This window comes from Varanus komodoensis, unplaced genomic scaffold, assembly GCF_004798865.1.
Source record: "Varanus komodoensis strain SLA01 unplaced genomic scaffold, ASM479886v1 scaffold17, whole genome shotgun sequence".
NCBI classification, from domain to species: domain Eukaryota; kingdom Metazoa; phylum Chordata; class Lepidosauria; order Squamata; family Varanidae; genus Varanus; species Varanus komodoensis.
Window position 1 is genome coordinate 21801200 of NW_025335505.1, and position 22428 is coordinate 21823627.

The 22428-nt window shown below is 39.4% G+C and overlaps 1 protein-coding gene across 1 annotated transcript in view; it reads left to right on the forward strand.

The window, feature by feature from the left end:
* Window positions 1-19328, forward strand: part of DCDC2 (doublecortin domain containing 2) — a 56360-nt gene extending 37032 nt beyond the window's left edge. The window contains exons 10-12 of the mRNA XM_044426568.1: window positions 9683-9783; window positions 17480-17767; window positions 19224-19328. Coding sequence (XP_044282503.1) covers window positions 9683-9783; window positions 17480-17767; window positions 19224-19328 — 494 coding nt within the window. The remainder of the gene's footprint in view (window positions 1-9682; window positions 9784-17479; window positions 17768-19223) is intronic.
* Window positions 19329-22428: the final 3100 nt, after the last annotated feature.

Below are 22428 nucleotides of genomic sequence, written 5' to 3' on the forward strand. Positions count from 1 at the left end.
TTTTCAAAAAAAGAAGAGATTTATTTGAAATAGGCTTAATTGGAGATTTTAAACAGCAGGTGATATAATGTTCTTTTTATGTTTCTTAGAAAAAAATTATGTAATGATTCCTAAGTGGCTTGAGAGAAACGGAATTAGATTCTTTTTTCCCCACAAGTTCTTTGAAATGAGGCTTTTACTACCTGTAGGGTAATAGCTTCCTTTTGCCATATAAATGCAGTATCTGATTTGCTTTGAAACTTTAATTCCTTTTTGTGCTCTTCATGCTGTGAAGAAGTTGATAAGTTTTCTTCTGCTTGGTGTATTACATGGCCTTTGTATTTAGAGGGATTTTGGCAGTAGTTCTCAAAGAGCTTCCATTTATACGAAGAACAAATTTACTAATGAAAAATTCTGGTAAAAAGATAGGTATGATAGGAAAGAAGAAAAATTGTCTCCATCCATTTTGTCTGATTAGCCTTAAATAGATTTCCTAGACGTGCAGCCTTTGGAGTGTACAACTGCCTGGCATGTCAGTTCAAAGAGGGCATGGAAGCTCAACATGGTCCTTTCCAGAGCGTGTCCCCTTTACAAAGTGGGATGGCATTCATTTGAGAGAGGATTTTGACTAAATTTTAGGAAGAACATCCTAAAAGCACAAGCTGTTCAACAGTAGAAAAAAGTGTCTCAGAAGATGGAGGTCTGTGTTGCCAGAGGGTTTTAAGAAGAGGCTGGGTGGCCATCTATCAGAGATGCTATATTAAGCATCTGTTGGAGATGCTTGCTCAACCGCTTGCTATATGCCCTGGCAAGTGGTTGAGCAAGATGACCTTGGGGCTAACTTCCAGTTACAAGTTTAGGAATGAGTAAGTATACACGAATACACCTTGGAGATGCAACCTGTGAAATGCATGTTGAGAACCCTTTAAACACCTTAAACAATCTGATCCTGCTAGTAGGCAGCACCAAAGCATTGGCTGTCCAGTTCAAGTCAGTGCATGCAATTCAACACTGCTTTCTTTGTGGTGATTGTGGACTATTAGCGTTGCCAGGTCACATCTCTGCAGCAGACACCACTCTGGCCAGACTTCTAATGACCTGGGCTCTATCAACCCTGTTCCTTCTTGGCCGTTCTAGGCAACAGTCCCTCCTCTAAAACTCACTCACCTGCCCAGTTCCCTCCTGTCAGCCAGACACTTCCTTGCTGTCACTAAGTTTTGCATATAGATTTGCAAACCTGGGAACTCTTGCCCGCCATCACCCTACCTTTGCAAACTTCACATCCAAACAAATCAGCAAGTTTCTCTTCCCACACAGAAATTGACTAAGCTGTTTGGTTGCGTTATTAGGTGTAAGTAAGCAAATAAGTTTATTGTAACCACAGGCCATAATGTAGTAATACCGTAAGATACATCATCATCATCATCATCATCATCATCATCATCATCATCATGTGAAATAAGAAAATATAAGAGTTACAACAAAATAGAGTCAATGCTACAACTAAGAATTCAAATGACAACAAAGTAGCAGCTTGGTTGCTAACAGTTAGAAACACATCAGCAAGAAGATAAATAATTTTTTCAAGGTCAGAGACCTTAAGTACTTCTACCTTTAGTAAGTTGGCCCTTATCTCAATGTAAATGGGGCATCTTCGTCAGCATCCTTTTCAAAAAGTCAGTATCTAATATTTTCTCTAACCCTAGATCAGATTTCTCCCAAGGATGGTAGGGAATAAATTTGTAAAATGGGATACAGAAGTTTGGTCCACTGATTCCTGTAAACCCAAATACGTAAAAGAGGGACATTGCTCTATTTGTCAGGCATTAATTGTCGATCTGTGATTGGTATTACTTTTGCCAAAAATGACTCATCTTTGTTTTACTACAGTTTTTAGTTTTTATCTTTAGTTTTTAGTTTTTTTTAGTAAGCCACTAGTCTAGTCAGTAATCTTCTAAGTCCAGTCTCAGTATAAGAAATAAGAGCCATATCATCAGCATACATTAACATAGAAATTTCCTGTCCATTGAGTGGGGAGGAGAAAAAAACTTTGTTACTTCATGGCAACTGTGATATCATTAATATAGAAATTAAATAAAAAGGGAGCAAGTAAACAGCCCTGCTTAACATCTTTCTCCAATGAGATTGGGTCTGACAGTGACCTTTGTGGGCCCATTCTTACTGTAGCTATAATACCAGTGTGTAGTTCAATTATTAGTTTAAGAAGGTGCTTTTCAATATCAGTCCTAGCTAATTTCTCCCATAATCGAGACCCATCAATGGAGTCAAAGGCAGAGGTAAGACCAATGAAAGCAACATAAAGTTATTTTGGATGCCCATTGATATATTTTTGAATAAGGGCCTTCAAAGTAGCACATGTGCTACGTCCTTTTTTTGGAACCCTGCATGTTTTGGGTAAAGAAATTTTGTTTCCTCCTCCCAACCTAGTTTATTCAGAAGGTGTCTAGCATAAAGTTAGAAGAAATATCTAATATACTAATTGGGTGGATTCCTGCCGATTGCCCTTTCAAAAAACTGGATAGATTATACTTTGTTTCCAGTGGCGAGGTGCAACACATGTTTTGTCTATTTCTGAAAAGACTCTAGTCAAAATAGGGACCTGCTAGGAATCATTCATCTTGTATACCTCTGGAGGAATCGTGGCCTCTCCAGGAGTTTTTCCATGGGCCAAGGTTGAGATCAGCTGCTTAAACTGAGCTTTTGAGACTGCTGCCCACTCTGGTAATATGCTTAGATCAATAGGAACTATTGTTGGTTCAGTGTGTGGGCAGCTAGAAATGGAGGAGAAATACTGGGTCCAGCTTTGTGCTGAAATACATGCATGAGAGATGGTATGGTGTGTGGAAATACCATTAGCCACCAATTCCCAGAATTTCCGCTCATGATTTTGGATTAGGCTAAGGGCAAGTTCTCTCCGTTATCTCTATAATAAGCCAATTCCTTAGTCTTTAATAATTTCTTATATTGCATTTGAAGTTGGATTGATAATTGAATCAGGGAATCTCTCTGTCTTTGCCTCTCTAACTCTCCTCTGCAGGTCCTGTTATTAGGTGAAGGTTTGAGGACACAACACAAGCCACCCTAGCAGTATATCAGAGGCATCACTATCATGGCCACAAAGCAAAGTCATTTTATATTGCTGCTCTAATTTTCTTGGAACTAATATAACCCCAAGCCTTTTGAAGAAATTAGATTTCCCTCCATCTTTGTATTCGGTTTGTAGTAGTTTTTCCTTGGAATACTTCCTGACAGGATCCCGAGGGAATGGAATGGGCTTCCATGGGAGGTGGTTGAGGCCCCATCGGTGAGGGTGTTCAATGGTAAGCTGGACATGCACATGGTAGGCATGTTGTGAGTGGAGCCACCTGGAGCCGGGGGTCAGACTAGATGGCCCAGGAGACCCCTTATGACTCACTCTGTTTCTCTGTTCCTACTTGCTTAGCATCTTACTTGAACTCAATATGTATAGTCAAAAACCATTCAGGTTCAAGATTCTAAGTTTAGTGATGAATATATTTTGATGAAATGTGCTTGGAAGACCTGATATAATGTCTTATGTTTCATTTTCAAATTGGAATCTATAAATCAGCACATAAATCAGCCCCAAATCTATTGGTTTTCTCATCCCCGTTGGTTCTTTTAAACATTTCCCAGCTGGCTTCACTTTCATTTTGCTCTCTAATCCATTGTTAAGCTGCATGGGGGATGCAGTTCATATTTCATGTCACACCAGAATTGATACTCTCTGCTATTAGAATGAATGCTAATAAATCCAAAATGTTGTCCCATCCTTATACAAGTAAATTATTGTGACAGAGGTGTTTTTAATTATTATTTAATTGTTCCAAATTTATATGCAGTACCTATCTTAACACAAATCCTTGAGGGAAATGTATCTGCGCACAATAAAATAAAGCAACTAGCAAGATTTAGAAGCTCCATAAATTCTCACTTTTGTTTTATTGGATGTTTTCTATATATTCCATAAAAATCCTGTTTATTTATTATATAAACCCTTCACACATTGCATTAGAATATATCCCCTTAAATGATATTTGGTTTATTGCCTTCACATAATTCATTTGCCTTTTTTTTTAATTTAGTGTCCTAATGTTTCTGTTGCTCACTTGTAGGATGCCATTTTAGGACCAGTTCTTTTTCACTTGTACAGGCTTCCAGTTGTTAATGGGCACAATTCACCATGATGGCTATTACCATTAAGCTCTGGCTTGGGGCCAGTTTATCTGAGGGACAGGGTCAGCCCTAGCAATTGGGCAAAATGAGGCCACTGCCTCTGGCAGTGGATTTGTGGTATGATGAAAGGGCCATTTTTACATGATTTATTTTTCATTGTTGCTGTAGTATTTTTACTGCAAGGGAAAGGGAAACACTCTTGTGGGAGCTTCAGCCTCAAGTGCCAAAGTAATTTTATGGGCTTTAGATTGTGTGTCCCTTGGCTTGGCTGTTGGCTGTTATGGCATTATTTGGTGTCCTGCTTCATGTGGGAACATCTCTTGGGCCAGTGCTGCTCATGTGAACCTGCTTCAGCCTCTGATGGCGTGTCCCTGTGCCGCTGCTTTTGGAGGTGCCGTTGGCAGTGACATGAAAGAGAATCTTCTCGGTGGTGGAATCCTTTTCCAAAGGAAGTTCAGTTGTCCCCCCTCTCTTGAGTTCTGCCTCGCATACTATTTTTCTTGGCAGAATGATGGGGTACGCATCAAAAAGATGAGGCCACAAAGATTTCTGCTTGGTTGTAGCTTTAATCTGTCATAAGCTTCTGCAGAGGCAATACATTAAAAATGATTTAATTGATACAATATATTCTTTTCATCTCATTTTTTATTTGTCTTTTTACTCTGGACATAAGAACATGAGGAGAATTTTCTGATTCAGAAAAAAGGACTACATGTTCTAGCAGTCTGTTTGTAGAGTAGCAAAACAGATGCTTATGGGAAAACCCTCAGGAGAACATGAATTACCACCTTCCTGTTTCCCCAGCAACTGGTGTTAAGAGACACCCTATGCTGTCTCTGATACTGGAAATAAAATATGGCCATTGTGACTAGTAGCCAGTGGTAGCCACCCAAGTTCATGGCCATTGCTACATTTTGTGGTACTGAATCTTGATGCTGCTTTGGGAGCCCTTCGTGGGCTTAAAGGCAGGGTAGAAATTTTCTTAAATTACTAGTGGGGATTATTAATTTTTATATTGGGCATCCCCAATGGTGATCATCTCTTAAAAGGAATAGGGAATCACATTTTACTATTAGGGTGGCCATGTGCCTTACTTTACAGTGGACAGTCCTCACTCTAAGATCATTATTTATTTGAGGTGCTGTCCAGTCTGAGTTCGGGTGGAAGAGAGAGAGAGTCATAAGAAGGAACTTCAGGAGCCTTGAAATTGCCTTTCAGCAGATAACAGACCAGGCAGGCTGATTGGAACACTTGGTCACAGTCTTTCCCACTGGCAAAATATATTTTCTTGATGCTTAAATTATAGTCAAGATTTTAAATTAACATGCATACACCTTAGGTATGCGGATTTATACCTCCATTATCCCTTTTGTTTGCTGGTTTATTTATTTAGGTAAATCATTTATGTATTCTTCATCCAAGAGATTCTGTTTTTGTAAATAGCAAAGATAAATAAATATGCACTAAAACCAGACATCAACAATAATGTGTAACTGGCCACTGTGTTCATCACACTCATAATTGTGTGAAAGTGTGGGATGGCATACCGAATCTCTCTGCTTTCTGTGCGCTAAGAACTACAAGATGGGACATTAGTAAGCAGCTGCTAAGTTTGATTTCATGCAATCTGTGCCTGCAGTTCTTTGCTTAGCACTCATCTCCTTAGTCTTATCTGCATGTGTCAGCACTAGCCATAAAACTGGAAGGGGAAACCTTAGTTTGTCTTTTTGAAGACTTCTTGGAAATGGGCATTGACCGTTTGGCTTCTGTGCTGATGAGTTGGATCAGTTTTCAAACACCTTCATAAGCTGCTGTGAGCACAGTTCAAAGTGTTGGAGCTTAAATTCAAATACCCTATATTACTTTGGACTATATATAATATGCCCTAGTAAAATATGTTTTATAATATGCCTTATTTTAACAGTGGTGCTTCTGACACAAAGCAAGCAAGCTTTGGACTGAAGTATCTGGTAGGGCTGTAATGAAATGGTGTTTATTTTTTATTTATTTATGAAAACATTTTTATGCCGCCCCATTCGCCGAAGCCTCGGGGCGGCTTACAACAATAAAGTAAAACCACATAAATTAAAATATAGACATAAGAATAATAATAAGTTAAAATATATACATATATATATATACACACACACACACACACACACACAATATAAAATAAGCTGCCCTGGCCAGATAAAAGTCAATAGTATTGACATTTAAAATGCTGCTTAAATAAAAAGGCCCATATTTCCAAGATGTTTCAAAATGTAGGGTTTTTTTTAGCCTCAGAGTTGAATTAGTTTCTTTTATGAACATATACGATGGGTTTGGACAAAATACATTTGTTTGTTCTGTTGAAGGTGTCTCTCAGAAGGAAAGAGGACATTTCATGGGCCACACATTCTTATTGCTTCTGAGCAGCAGGTCTGTAAATGCAGCTTGCTCTACTCAAATGTTTCTTCCCCAGAAGTTGCCAGAAGGAGTTCCTCCATGGCCCAGTAGCCCTTTAGACTGTCAGTGGCCATGGTCTCAGCTTCGGCAGTACTGCCTTTGCTTCTGCTCACTGATCCCGAGACCCAAGGAACGCTGCGGAGTCTGCCTCTGAATAAACCTCTGGAGGGTTTCGCTATTACAGCTTAAAATCTGGGTGCTCTTGAACACCTTAGGTTCAGTCAGTCCTCTATGAGTGAGAACTCTGCCTATGGTAGGGTGGTTTGTGATCACTGTTATGTGGTGAAGGGATTTTTAAAATGGTCTGCTTACATCTAATCAGTTTTTATTTCTTTCCTCTCATACTAAACTTGTGGTAAATTAATGTTCCTCTGCTTTACAAGATGCACGTGTTTTTTCCCAAAAGAATGTAACGGGCTGCCTTTTGTCCATGAAATAGTTCCTTTTCTGTGGCATGTTTATAATTCTCTTGAGTCATTTTAAAATGGATTCCTAGCAGAATGCCGATTTCTCTCTCTCCCCACCACCCCGCACATTGTTTTTGGCTTTTACTTTGGGGAAGATTAGAAAACAGCCCCTTATCCATTTTATCCCTTTTAGGTATCTGCTGAATTTAATGAGCAATGTTTTCCTTATGCTGTTCCCCCCCATTTTTTTTTTTTTTACTTTATGAGGCAGCATCTGGTAAATTACATTGAATATTTTTTGTCATTACATTAACTCTCATGCTTACATACAGAGCTTATAGTTCTGTAAATGCCCCTGATTTCCATAAAATATTCAGGGAAAATTGTTATCATGATTATTTTCTTCCTAATGCTGAACTTCAATCAGCTTCAATTTTGAAATGCATTAAATGGCTATGCATAGTATGATCATTTGTGCTGTAATACATTTTTTATTGTTAGTGCTGCCTTGGAAAGGATCTAATGGAAGAAATGTTAATTTTCTGTATTCAATTATTTAAAGTATATTGATTTCTTCTTAGTTGTTTGAATGCATAACATGCTTACTATTTAATACAGTCATATGACTTTGCTGTTTATTGAAGAGTGTCTGTTAAACTGGATGGATACACTAACTCGGATCAAACAGGAAATGCCTTTCAGAAGTTTCAGGCACAGGGACCCACCGGGGATGCCCCGGTGTCAAAGAATGGCTAATGAGGAGAAAGTCCTGAATAATTCACTTGGTGCCCTGAATCTCTGGAAGGCCAGTTGCCTTCCTGCCTCCTGCTGACCATGGGCATTTGCTAAAATAAAGACGCAGAACCATTGATTATCTCTGTTGCATCATCTGGTCCCCCTGGTTTGGTTGGGTTTCTTTGTTTGCTCACTTGTGCTTCATTTCTTGCTGCCTTCCCCTTGAATCTTGCCGCCTGATGTTTTATCTCTCTTTTCTCAATAGCTCCTCTCTCCCCTGTCCATACATCTCTTTTTGCAAATAGGGGTGACCTTGGGAAGCAGAGTCCTTTCGAGACACACAGAGAGATACCTGTGGAAAGACGGAGGAGGATGGAGGGGGCTAACACCCATGCTAAGCATAGCCGTCTGTCGGGCACACACCTGGGTTGTTTGGCCCACCATCAGCCCATGGTGGCTTATTGCTAGAGTGTGTTGACATGATGTGTGAATAGATGTGTGTCTATTTCTATTTTTGATTCCTTCTGTTTCTACTTTTTCCCCCTGTAAAAGATGGTGGCCACGGACATGGACTAATAATCGGATGAGACAATTTGAGCAGTTCTAGGTTTTGTTGGTGGTGATCAAATCGGGCATTTCTGATTTTGCAGTAGGATATTTCATACTGCACCACGGTGTATGACAGCCTAGAATGTTGTTCACTTGAGGCACAATTCTGTCAGTTTAGAAAGAAAAAAAGGGCATGTTCGGAGCTGAGAGGCATTCTTTTCTCTGAACTGGCACAAGATTGTGTTCTGAATTGCTTTTCTTTGTCTTTATGTATCCAATCCTAAGAGTCAAGAATCCTTAATTACAAAGGCAGAAGTGCATGTCAAACAAGTTTTATAACAGGTGAAAACAGCTTATGCAAGTTGCATGAATTGCTGGTATCTGGTGTCTATCTTTTAATTGCTTTACTTTTTTATTTCTTATTTAAATTTATATCATGCCTTTCTTTGTAAGTCTCTAAAATAGCTAAAAGCACTAGCACAAACTGATGATACGACACGATATGACACGACATGATACAGTACAATACAATATCATAAATCAGGGATGTCAAACCAGATAGAACAACCAGACAAAAGTAGCAAATCAAAACCATGAACAATGGGCACAGAAACATTCTGAGGTGAACAGTCCCAAACCTTGCCTGAACAAGGTCTTTACCTGCTGGCAAAGTCTGTGGCAGAGGCAAAATTTACAGGGCTCACGCTTACAAACATTTGTTTTTCCATCTCCTTTCTAAACATGGATGAGCTGCCAGAGTGAATTAATTAATTTCCTCTTCTCTGCCACACTGTGAACGTACTTCTACTATTTGTCTTAGTGTGAAAACTTCTCTCTCTCATGTGTGATAAACCATTTATGTATTTTAATAATTATCTTAAACTAATGTGATATCATTTCCTCTCATCTTAGTTCTGAAATTGATTTTTGAGGGGTGAAGGGTGCAATCTTATGCATGTTTAAAAAGCGTCCTGCAAATCTCAGCACTCCCTAACCAGAAAAAGCTTCCTCGTAGGTAAGCCTTTACAATGGCAAAGCTATTAACGAACCGGCGTGCTATATTTTCTTTCATAAACATCTGCAATTGAAGTTCATAGTGGAGCTAGTTACATTCAATAAGAGATCAAGAGAAGCTGTTTTTTACTCATACTGTATAAAAGACTAATGGACTTACATAGCCCAAGAAAAGGAAAAATGAGTGGACGCAAGGTTTCTTAAAACCAGAAGACCCAATTCCTTTGAAGGGTGAAGCATCAGATTTGGAAAGCCATTTTTAGGCTGCCCTCGAATGCAGTTCACTCATTTACCACATAGTGTCACAATTGGTCTCTGCTTCTCTCTCCTTACAGAAGAGGGTATTTACAAGGCTGGCACAAAGCGGTCTGAGATGCGGGGGGCCGTTGAAGTCCAGGAAGATGAAGACACTCAAACTGAGGTCCCAGTTGACCAGGTAATCTATGTGTATTGATGAAATGGCTGAAGCTGAAAAAAAAATCCACCTCCTGAAGTTTGCTTTCTTCATGGGGTGAAATGTGGAGGCTGCAGAATTCCAGAAAAGATGATAATCTGAAACAGAGATACCATTGGTTTGATGGACGACTCATTAATTTCACCAGATTATCATGACCGAGCAGAGATGGTGTGGGTAAGATAAATACTGTTAGTGATATCTAGGATCCAGAGGGATTATTTCTTGATTTTTTGTGACATGGGAAAAGAACAACACCATAGCATGATCCCATCCAGTTGATTTTTTAAAAGAATCATTTGGCAGCTTAAAGGAGTTGGTCCTCATTCTGACTGTCCAGTAATAACATACATGCAATTATCAATCCATTTCTTGTACTTGGTAGGTCTATCAGTCCTTCATAGGAGTAGGTTTTGACATCTCTACTTGGTTACTGGAGGTTTTGTAATTTGCATGGGATTGCAATGAACTTAATGCTTGTGAAAGGTGCCAAACTGACAGGGCTATGAAACAGATAAGACACAGCAGCTTGCAAGCCTTTGCTCGAATGAAGCCCCAAGTGAAGTAGCACTGCTCATTTGAAAGATATTTCCCTCTTAAATGAAGATACAGCACTGTGCAAGTAAGAATCCACCACTGTCCACTGAGAATGCCAGGAGAATCGGCTACCTATGTAAATTCTGAGACACTGATAAGATGATAGTACATTTGATCTCACACCAGGGATGAGGCAGCAGACAGCAGTAACTTGATTCTGGCTGTGTTTGTTGCAGAATTTGACTGTGTTTGCTTAGAAACACAGACTAAGCCCTGGTAGCATTCCTGTGGGATACTTTTACCCAAAACAAATCCTGGTAGGCTTATTATTCTCTATGTATTTAGCTATACAAGGATTGTTATCTGGTGATGTTCTGATGAAGATTCTCTTTTATGAATCTTCATCAGAACTTGCCTAGTAGTTGTGTCAATTCTGCCATTAAACAACAGTATCAGTTCTATCAGAGGAAACACTGGGCAATTGTTCACCAGTTCACTTGGTAGAACCAAGCATCAAGCAGCAGATTTTACTTGATACCTACAATCTTGGAAAGTAGGATCCTTTTGGCTTTAAAAAATAAATAACTTATAAGTCAGAATATGAGGATTTTCCTGTTTAAGCAGGTGTTTACAGAATGGATACTGTTGTTCCATAGAAGAATTATACTACTACTTGGACCATCTTTGTTAAAGGTCAACAAAATTGGTACATCACTAGATTCCTTTCCCTGCTCTGCCCATGGTTACTTACATTAAACAAGCATTTGTGCATTCTGTAGCTGTGACTTTGCCTGGTTGCACCATGGTTAAGACGCCCCCTTGCACATGCCACTTGCATACTGGTGAGCGTTATGCAGTTACTTGTGCGGGCATTGACTTGTTAAACCGCTGTGTGTGTCATCTTGGACTATGCAAGCCTGGAATAGAACCCTTTCCAGTCAGACAGGTTGATTTCAGCTGGGCTTTGAGAACTTCAGCCCCCTCATGACTCAGCCTCACCTTATTTTTGTCAAAAGACCATTGAATATAAAATCAAGGGAGCTACTGCAGCCCTTTGTCTTCAGCTTTATCTTCTATGTTGCTTTTGGTTTGTGACTTTTGGGCACTATTCTGGATGAAGACACATACCTAAGTATATCTTGTATGAATAAGTACAAGTGACTTCTGTTATTTTTTGCCCAAAGCATTGTTTCCAAAGATTGCTTTGGTTCTTGTATGTCTTTTTATCCTTGTTTCCCCTCCCCTTGTAAATAAGCTGAAGATCTACCTTAAGAGTTCCATATGCTACATTTCAAGTAAGTCTTAGTACTACATTTAGAGCCTTTTGAGTGGTTACTGCTACTATTTCAAGTTTCAGGTCTAGAGCCTGAAACAGAGGGTACATCCTTGGATTCACCAGATCAAGCCCTAGGATGTTGTATGTTCTGAAATTTTCCTGGCTCCTGCTGAGGAGGACATCAGCGGTGGTGGCAACCAACCCTGCTCGTTGCTGTTACTGCCTACACTGCCAAGACGTAGGCCAAATGACCTGTTCTAGAGTTATATGATGGTTTGTTAACCTCCCCAACCACCCAGCCTTGGCAACACAACAGGCTGTGCCAGTGAACATAACTATATAAAACTGGCTGGCACACAACCAACGTGTGCAGGGTGGTTATCAAGTCACTGTAGACATAGCAAGCCATGCTGCCATCAAGTGAACTGGCCCTGTAACTAAATAAAGCCTTCTTTATTGCACCTGGTTTGTTGTGCTTGACTGTGCAGAAGGAAATTTCAGTGTAGAACAAAATATGTGTATATGATATAGTCAGAGACAATTTAAATTTTGTATATTTATTGGTGTTTTTTAAGTCTACCATACTTGCTTAAAATTAATTCAGTTAGTGACCCAGGTAGTTGTCTAAATTGCACTAAATTGTACTTTTCTGTATTTTATCTGTTTTTCTTAGTTTTAAATTGTTCACTGTTTGTTCACCCAGAGAGTCCCATGTAGTACTTGGCATCCCATTGCAACAGTTTATAGAATCAATCAATCAATCAATCAATCAATCAATCAATGCCTTTCCAGAAACACCTAATGGCTGTAGCAGTATTATAAAAGTGCCTGAATGGGTTGTGCTTCCTGCGAGGAAAAGGGAAGTAGTTAAGGGCCCTACTCACAGGTTCTGGCCTGAGCAGAGAGTGGCTGCAGCCTGGGAGAGCTCTGTGTAGGAGTCTTTCTTTAAATAAAAATTGTAAGTGAGTTTGGAAGCAGACTCCATTTGAATCTGTGTGGTGCAATCCACCAACTGTGAAACAATATCAAGTCCCATCAGGCCTCTTCCTGTGCATTTCTTTCTCCCAGAAACGGACACTGATTATTAACATCTCTGCTCCCTTATGCCAAGCTCTTGCAGAAGTCAAAAGTCTGTAGTAAAGGTTGTATCCTTTTTCTCACGTGGCTTGGAGTGTCAATTCCTTTTTTTCATCCACTTTCCATTGCAATTGAAATAGTCTTCCCCTTATTAAAAAAAATTCCACTCCAGGCACTTTGAATTCCTAAATTCTATTCTCCACTAACTAGAATTTTTCTACTTTTCAAATGAGTCTCCTTTGACTATTGCAATAACACAACATCTGTCAAAGGCAAGTTTTAGTACTGAGTACTTTAAATTTCATACTGGCCATATGACTAGGAATATGATGAATTACCAAAAAAGGTGCAATCAAGCATTATGTATCTAGAGGCAAAACTGCTATTTGCATTCTGATTGTTTTGGGTCCAGATATTCCTGTGCTCGATTTTCAAAGAAACTATTTTCTCTTTTTAAAAAAAATCAAATGTTAAAAGATGTTGCAGTATGCACATGAAATCAATTGAATACAAACATTAAGAGAAATCCTGTTATACTCCAGATGGGGAATTAAGTAATTCTATGGCCAGATTACAAGCTTGAGCAATATCATGATGAAAATTATAGTTAAATCCCACGGTCAATTGTTTAGAGCATTGATGCTGTTAGAGCACCAGGTCCCAGAGGCACTCAAAACACTGAAGCATGAGCTTATGCTGTTCTTTTTATTGATCTTTTATGAAAGGCCAATTGGATGGGCAGAACAACATGGCGGTCTTGGAGTCCTTGATAGGTTTGGATCCCATGTACTCCATGGCAGCTTTTCAAGTTATGTTTTTTTTAATTGGCCAGAACTCTCTCTGCATGGGTATTTGGGTGTATGCACATGGTGGAAACAATGGCAGCACCAGCATCGGCAGCAATGGCAACATTTTGGTGTGATGGCAGCAACTGAAGCAGAGAAGGAAGTGGGACTCAGAAACTGAAGCCAGAGTGGCCAGCATCTTCTTCCTTTTTTATCCTAGAGCTTCCTGAAGACAAAACTAGTAATGTCTGCATTTATTCAGGTTCAAAACAGGCAATCCTAAGAAACTCCATGATTTAAATGTCTTATGTGTTGGGCATTTATGTAAGTGACCTCTTTATCTGGATCCTTGTACCAGTGCTGAAGACATTCAATACTTCAGCTTCTGAAGCTTCAGTGGCGCATTTCCTACGTTTCAGCTGATGTTTGGCAGATCTATAAATCAGAATTGTAATGGAATTTGGCAAATAGAAAAAAAAGTTCATTCTCAGGAGGCTCCGTAAACAAAAGGGTTTGCTGTTAAAAGTCATAAGCTACTTTCCAATGGATTTCTAGGAGGTTGTCCATAGTGACTAAATTGTAAAAATCCATCAGTTACTTGTTTTCAGTAACATAAATGAGGTAATACATGTCCCCATTTTATAGCTGCTTATAACACTACATAAAAGAAAAGAAAGATGGTTGCTAACTAGGATTCAGCGGGAGTGAGGATTCCCCACTGATTCTGGTCTCAGCTGGACAGTTACAGAGCAGCGCCAGTCCCGGCTCCTACTCTGGAGAAGAGGTACAAAGATGTAGAACAAAGAACTGGCCCAGCTACTGGTGGGCCAGTTCTTCTTGATGGCACGGTGCAGAGCTTTGCACTTTTACCTGCTAAATCTGGTGATGTTAGCGACACAAATGTATTGTTAATGGCTTGTTATAAACCATAGCTAAATGAGACCATAATGCAAATAGAAGTCTCTGAAATCTGACTAGAATGTTAATGGTTATGTAGTTGTTGGGACACTGAAATTAAAATCCTTTTAAAAGGAATTATGTGGCTTCTGCAATTCAATCCTGGAGCAGCATCCACCTCTATTTTCATATATATAGTATTAGAAATGACTAGAAAACAACAATATTTACTAAATTCAACCTTTTCCTCCCTTTCTAAATGTTAGATTTCATAAACAATGTGGTAGGCAGGGGTTTCATTGTCACTTAGCAACACTAACTGGTTTGGGAACATAATGTTTCTTGTACTTTTGGAAAGCATTTTGGATATATGTTGTATTTAAGAGGTACTTGGTTGCTTCTGCAATCAAAGGTTCCCTGACATTTTATTCATATTGTGCTATTAGAATTTTGTTGTTATTCCTCTTTTGCCTGTTTTGTACCATGGCATGTAATATTTAGAAAAATTCCTGCTAAATCTAATGGAATGGGTGAATATGTACTTTACATTCATTAGTTATTTCTAAACAGATACCTTTTAGTACTGCATTTTATTAAAACAATACTTCTTTTGCACTTGAGTTACTTTCAGACCAGCTAATTTTACCTGCAGCCTGTAATTAATGGATAATCTCTGCTAGTTTTAGCTGCCTGAAAACAAGGGCTGCTGATAATTGAGTCTAGATAGAACATCATCAAAGGACAAGCTAGCTCTCTGGTTGAACTGCCATATATTTTGGAAGTTCTGAATAAACTCAACTAAGTCTCATGTTTGTTGCAAGGTGAAGCTGAATTGAGTTGTCTGATAGTAGTAAATTGGAACGGTCTTGGTCACTGTATGAAGAACTATTTAAGGCATATCCAAAGGTTTGCATGGTACAGTGAGTCCCCCCCCCCCACTTATGTGTTTTTAGACCAGGAATCTATGTCATTATTAGAAGTTGCTTTTGAAACTCCCTTTAATTTCAAAAGCAGCTGTCCACATGGCTATTTAAAAGGTATGAAGCACCCTATTGGAATGGGCCATTGGCTGCTCTTTCTAATCCAGTTTTCTGAAGAGTGACCAGCCATTGGTGTAGACTACATGTTGTTTGTTGCCAGTACCTGGTGTTCAGTGTCTGGTGTTCTGTACATGTATAGATTACATTAATGTCTTGCCATTTTCCCTGGAGGAACTTAACATGGTGTTCATAGAACAGCCTCAGATTTGCCATTATGAAGGCATATTATACACAGAAGTGCCATCTAATCTTTGTTACTAATAGGTATGCATGTTTCTTTGGATCCAAGCCCTTGGCTTATATAGATTGTTGGTTCCTCACCCTTGCATATGATACCATCATAGGTTACAAGATTATATCAAAAAATAGGTGATTGTGTCATTGTTTCTAAGAAAATTACAACAGAGTTCATGAAAATGGACCAAAATTGAAGGATGAATGGAAAAGACAGACAGACAGAAGGAAGGATGGAAGTTTCAGAGTAACATTGGTGAAATCCCATGGCAATATGGTTTGAGTTAGGCATGTCTGAACTCAGACCCAGGTGTCAAACCTAGACTGCCTGGAGTCCCAGTCCAGTTCTTCAGGAGCTCCCAGGTGGCATGCTTCTTTCCATGGCCACTGACAGTGGTTTTCCATTTTTTATTTTTTATTTTTGTGTGTGCAGGGTTTTTAAAAAAATGCCTCTTTAGGTGCTTCTTGTTTTTAGCACCACCTACCAATGTCTTTATCTTAATTGCCTTCTATAATAATGTGTAGTGGACTGGGAGGTACTCAAATGATTCCCCAGTTGATCCAACAAACCAAGATGGGGGATGGATGTGTTCATGCTAAAACATACAATCAACCAACAATAGCTTTGGTGCTTTGGGCCCAGTGTCATTGTAGGGGTTTAAAAGTACCTTGAGCTCAGGGGTGTTGAATATCTTGCTGAATTAATTTGTAGAACCAAAACAAGTCCTTTCAATGGTTTCATGAGAAAGAGGAGAATCACGTTCACCCAGAACGTTAGGTCTCTCATACCACAGTGGACTCAGGACAGGTGTTGCTGGTTCACACAGAAGAATGGAAGAAGCTGGAGGAGTTGCTGGGGTTGGGGTGGGAGAGAGTTTGTTCTCTGAGAAAATAGCAGGAATGTTCATGGAGATGAAAGCAGGAGATGGCATGAGAGAGAGACAGAGAGAAATGTCTTCCTCTTGGCTATGTCCTTCTTTCCTTCTTTTGTCACAGTGACCCCACCTCTTCTCTCTCTCTCTCTCTCTCTCTCTCTCTCTCTCTCTCTCTCTCTCTCTCAAGTTGCAAAGCACACCAGCTATTTCATAGTACACGTTTTTTTAAACCAGTGCATCATACCCATTTTCTTCTTTCAAGGAACCCAAGGTGGGTTACACAGCCCTCGTCTCCACTTTATCTATGCAACAACCCTGTGAGGTAGTTTATTTATTAGATATCTATCCTGCTGATTAGCCAAAATGGCTTTCTGGGAGGGTTACAATAAATGGATTATTATTATTACATTACATTTCTATACCACCCATAGCCAAAGCTGCCTTAAACAATATTTTAAGTCACCCATCCAAATTTCAACCAGGCCCAACTCTGCTTAGCTTCCAAAATTAGATTAAGGTGTGGAGACTTGTTTACAAGGTGACTGTGAAGTGTAGAGCTCCTTGTCTTCATATTTATGCATAAGCAGTTCCACATAATGGCCATTTAGTTAGTAAGTGAAACCTGTAGATTGCTCTTCAGTCTGACAAAGGACTGGTGCTTGATCTAGTGTTCATCTTGCTGTCATCTTTGTGAGGAATGGATCCATTTATATCTATATATGCCCATATGCAAACCCAATTTTCAGCAATTAATCCTATGACCATGAAGTGGTGTATAACTGAGGAAGAATTTGCTATGACACAACATTAGCATGGCAGCTTATATTTAATTCATAATAGCTCATGCAATATGTATGTCCTTTTCCACCTTTTATTTAGCTCATCATAATGGTTCTACCTGCAATATTTTAATCAAAGGAGCAGAGGCTAATACAATTTTAATTTTGGTTTTATCAGCTGCCAGCAGAAATTGTGGATGAGGAAGAAAACATAGTGTCAGAACATAATGATCAGCGTCAAGGAGAATATTCGGCAATGAATGGGGAGGCTGATCAGGGTGGAGAAATGGGAGAGGAGAAACTGAGTGGTCATGATGAAGATGAACACCAAGGGCAGAACCTTGACCAAGTGGCAGAAGATGAGCTTAGTAGTCATGCACAGGGTGAAGCAAATGAAGAAAATAGTGAAGAAATGGATCACAAAAGTCATGAAGAAGAAACAAAAGAAGGTATTGATCAGACTCAGGTAACATGTCTTTGCTCTTTTGCTGTGCTAATCATTCCATTTATCTGCTCTAGCAGTAGGTATCTACAGCTATGTTTTCCATCTCTGGAGTTTCAGCTTTGTAACAACTGTTTCCAAATGATAAATGATCCCAATGATACTTCCCCATAGGTCATGGACTTTGTGAGATTATAAGATATGATATGAGAACTGCCTGACAACAGTGACACATGCACTGGTTACCTCTCGTTTGGACTACTGTAACGTGCTTTTGAAATGGCTGTCCTTGAAGACGGTCCAGATACTTCAGATGGTTCAAAACAGAGCTGCCAGGATACTGTCAGGGACTGGTCATTATTCTCACATAACTCCAATCCTCTATCAACTCCATTGGCTTCACATTGAAGTCCAGGCTCAATTCAAGGTGCTGGTTATTACCTATAAAGCCCTGAACGGCTTGGGACCAGGATACCTAAAGGAACGCCTTTTTCCCTATATGCCTTCCCGCCCTCTAAGATCGGCAGCAGAGGCCCTCCCCTGGGAACCCTTTTGAAAGAAGTTAGGAGACAGAGTAGCCGGAGGAGAGCTTTCTCTGCGGTGGCGCCCCGACTATGGAATGTGCTCCCTAGAGCGGTCCGTCTGGTGCTGTCATTATATGCTTTTCGGCACCAGGTCAAGACCTTTTTATTCAACCAATATTTTAAAGTTAATTAATTGTAATGGTATATTTATGTATTTAATTCATTTTAACCATGTTATTTTATACTCAGTTGTGGTGTAGCCTATTTATAAATAGCCAATTTATTTATTTTAGGATTGGTGGGGTTTTAATATTTGCAAACCACCCAGAGAGCCCGCTGGGCTATTGGGGTGGTATATAAATGCAACAAACAAACAAACCGTCTCAAGACTGAAAGTGCTTAGTTGACAGCCATTATCACAGCACTTCCCAGTCTTCCACATACAGCAGAAGGAGCTGACATGAGCCTGCTTTTAGATAAAATGAGAGTGAGCATGGGAGTAGAAGGTTGGTTATGCAAAACACGCTGCTAATTTTATATCCCAGCACCTTAAGAGAGAATCCCTTTATTTTTGAAATCTGACAAAGATTGGGAACATATTTGCTTTAATGTTTTAAAAACTTTATTATTCATAAGTAGCTGGAAAATTTATGTTGTTGATTATGCAAGCATGCTGCGAATCATATGCTTTATTACTGGACTGCAGACCTTGTGATCTCTCCAGCCCAGCACCCTTCACCAGCCATAAGTGGCGCCCTATCCGGGGTTTGATAAACTTGCGTTTGTTTCCTGTCTGCAATGGCAAATCAGGCAGCTTGCCAAGCATCTGACATGGCTGTTGACCTGCATTTGGCTTGACAGGTCTCAAGTTGTGCAGGCCTGTATTATCCCGTGAACGCATATAAAAGGAAAATCTCTTATCAAATGATAAGTTAAAATATGTTTTCCACTTCTAGGCTGATCCCAATTATGAAAAGACATCAACTCCAAGAGTCACGGTCACCAGTCCACAAGAAAGTGAAAAAAATGAACAATCCAGTGAATATGCAGCAGTAGCATAGACATAGGTTAGCAGGAAATGAAGGATTTTATATTTTGGAATGCAAAGCCTTGTTTCTGTGCTTGTTAATTTATGTGACCGTATGATGGAGCTCCACCCATTAAGCCCTAACATGATAATGTGATATCCAGTACTTAGATAATTAAATGAATGCTTATTAAGAAGAAGATTAAATTATAATCCTAAAGTCTGGTCTTAGTCCAATATGAATTTAAAGGAAAACATAGGTTTTAATTTTATAAATACTGTCATTACAAATGTTGGATATTGGACTAGTTCCTGTGTATACTCACAACAAAGTTGGCTAGGTTCAAAGCAGTTTGTTTAGAAGAATTAAATAATATTTTTGTGATTTTAAACTGAGAATCTGTAACATTTTTAAAAAAGCTGAATAACTTTCCATGTATATAAGCAGGGATGTATTTCCAGGACTTAGTTTAGGATAGGAATCTAGTTTCCTGGTTTGTGATATGGATAGCATGGTCGAAAAATCTCAGTAGGAGAAGAAGAGGCCTTGACCCCAAGCTGTGGGTGACCCATGGCTGAGCATGTGGAACGCCTGTGTGTATAGGGTGTTACTCGAACTTCAGAGGAATGGACACATGGATCTGCTCTCTCAAGAGAGAGAGGGTGTCATTGCAGGTGGGTGAGCCCCACCCATGGCTGCAATGGAGTGTTGGGTTAGGGTGGCAGAATGTGGCCTCCTTCCCAAGGATTTCTGCTGCATTAGTTCACACGCACAGTAATGTAAATAGTAATCCTACAGTCTTAGTGTACATTGCAGAACCTGTTCTTTTGCTGCATGGAAATAAGTCCCATTTATCTTGGTGGATATATGATTTCACCCACCTTGAGCTTGATACAAGTCTGCTGTTTGTTCTTTGCAGGCCAGAATCATTTAAGTCCATGGGCAATATCCAATGTAGATAGCAGGGCAACTGCTAGCTCAGTGGGAAGCTAGTATTTGGTAGTAAAACTGCAAACCAACCTAGAGTAGCACTTCTAGCGTGTGGCTAGTCTATGGGGCTCATAGCAAGGAGCTCTGTTGACTTGTCCTGCTACTTAGAGCTAGTTACTCAGGTTGCACTTTGAACCCCTAGCTCCTCATTACCATACATCCATCTAGGGCTGGAATGGACAAAATCAGGAGGTCTAGGAGACCTTCTAGCCCCTATCCATTGGCTACATTTGTGGGGCATTTCCTCAAAAAGGATTTTTTTTAAAGGTTAGGAAAGATAGCTTCATCCATAGCTATTACAGAGCACCCAAAGGGTCAAATTTAACTTATCTGCAAACTAAATTTGCAGATAATGCTTCATAGGAGCTATAAAGCATTAAAAGGGTCAAATTTATGTTGTAAGCAAATGATATTTGACCCTTTTAGTGCTCCATAGCAGCTCCAGAAACCATTTTCCTTTTGCAATATGAGTGTTTGTGTGTGCCTAATTTGGGTCACCCTGATTTCAGTAGGGTGGGAGGGGCCACATCGAGGGAGCAGAGAATGGCGATACATTTTGTCCACCCCTGCTCTAGCACAAAATAATTGGCATGGGTGAACCACCAGGTCTGGATTTCTCACAAAGAAGTCTTCAGCGAGGCAATGAAATGAATGATCAGGGCAAGTTTCTATATAAAGCTTAGCTTTCACTCCAAGTCTCAAGTTTCAAACCAACCGCAATACTATGGATTAGTGTGGGGAAATACTGCTTAACATTTTATTTTAACTTGCAACTTGTGTTCTCTTATTGGCTTAAATTTCAGCTTCTGAGAAAGATGTTTGGTACTGGATGATGGTGTAAATGGTATATGATGGCAAATACACATAGCTTCATGGACATTGAATGTGTCAGATAATGCTCGCTCGCTCGCACGCTCGCGCTCTCTCTCTCTCTCTCTCTCTCTCTCTCTCTCTATATATATATATATATATATATATAGACCAGCTTATTATTGTGTTGGAAAGCAGAACTGAGGCCATTGGAGGATTTTATGTGAAATGTATAACTCTTCCTTTAGCTAGAACATTTTTTGTTTTTTAATAGGTTGAATCCTCTTTTTGGTTTATAGCACTTGATAAACGATGTGAGCATCTTAAACATTCATTTGACTAATTTATGTACTAGTTAGTCAATAAATTTATATGCATTTATGTACCAATTTCCTTTTAGTTAAATACTTCAATCTGGACATACACATCAAACAAATATTAATTTAGGATTCTAGTCCTTCTAAGAAACATTTGCTATAGGAATATATAATCTGTAATCCATGACACTATTAAACCCTTCCTCAATGGTAAAATAAGTTTGAATCATACCGGTTTATTTCTGGGCTCTTCTCGAGAATTAACTTCTGAGTAATTCTTTGTATTTCATAGTGTTTTAATATTGTCTTATGGCCTTTGGCCAGGTGCTGGTTTAGCAGTTTGCAATAAAAGGTTATGAGCTGGGTTGCTTACATATCTTTCAGACCCAGAACAAAAGTGCTTAACCTGATAAGTGCGACATCAAGTGATATCTAGCACATGTGAAACAGTTATGAAGCATTAGCTTGTGGGGACAGACCCATAATGTGAACTTAATAACTGGGCATCATATGTTTTAGTGGAAGCAGCTGTGAATACATTCGTCTGTAAGTTATCATACATGAGTGACTGATGGAACAGATTACAAATTATGTTGGCACAAGTATAAATCAGCTCCACACATTTTAAAAGCCATCTCAGTTCAGTAAGATTTAAACATACTTGTGAGATACATTTAAAAAATCTTAAAGATCTGAAGAAACTTAAAAAATTCTTAATGAGCCAAGCCACTGCCCCCCCCCCACTCCCCCGGAAAGGGAAGGGAAGGGAAGGGAGGAAAAAAGGTCCAAAACTGAAAGGCTCATGTAATGCCATGTTTGTGATCTCAGATTCCCAAAGCAGACCATAGTTGGTCTGCCCTATCCTAAGTACTGATGTGATGCTATGGGAAAAATCAGCTTGTCAAAGAACCTGCAATTCATAGATTCCTGTATGTTTCATTTGCCTGTGATTCTTACTGATTTTCACTTCTAAGTGTGTCCCTGCCATTCCAGAAGTACTGACCCACCTTACTCAG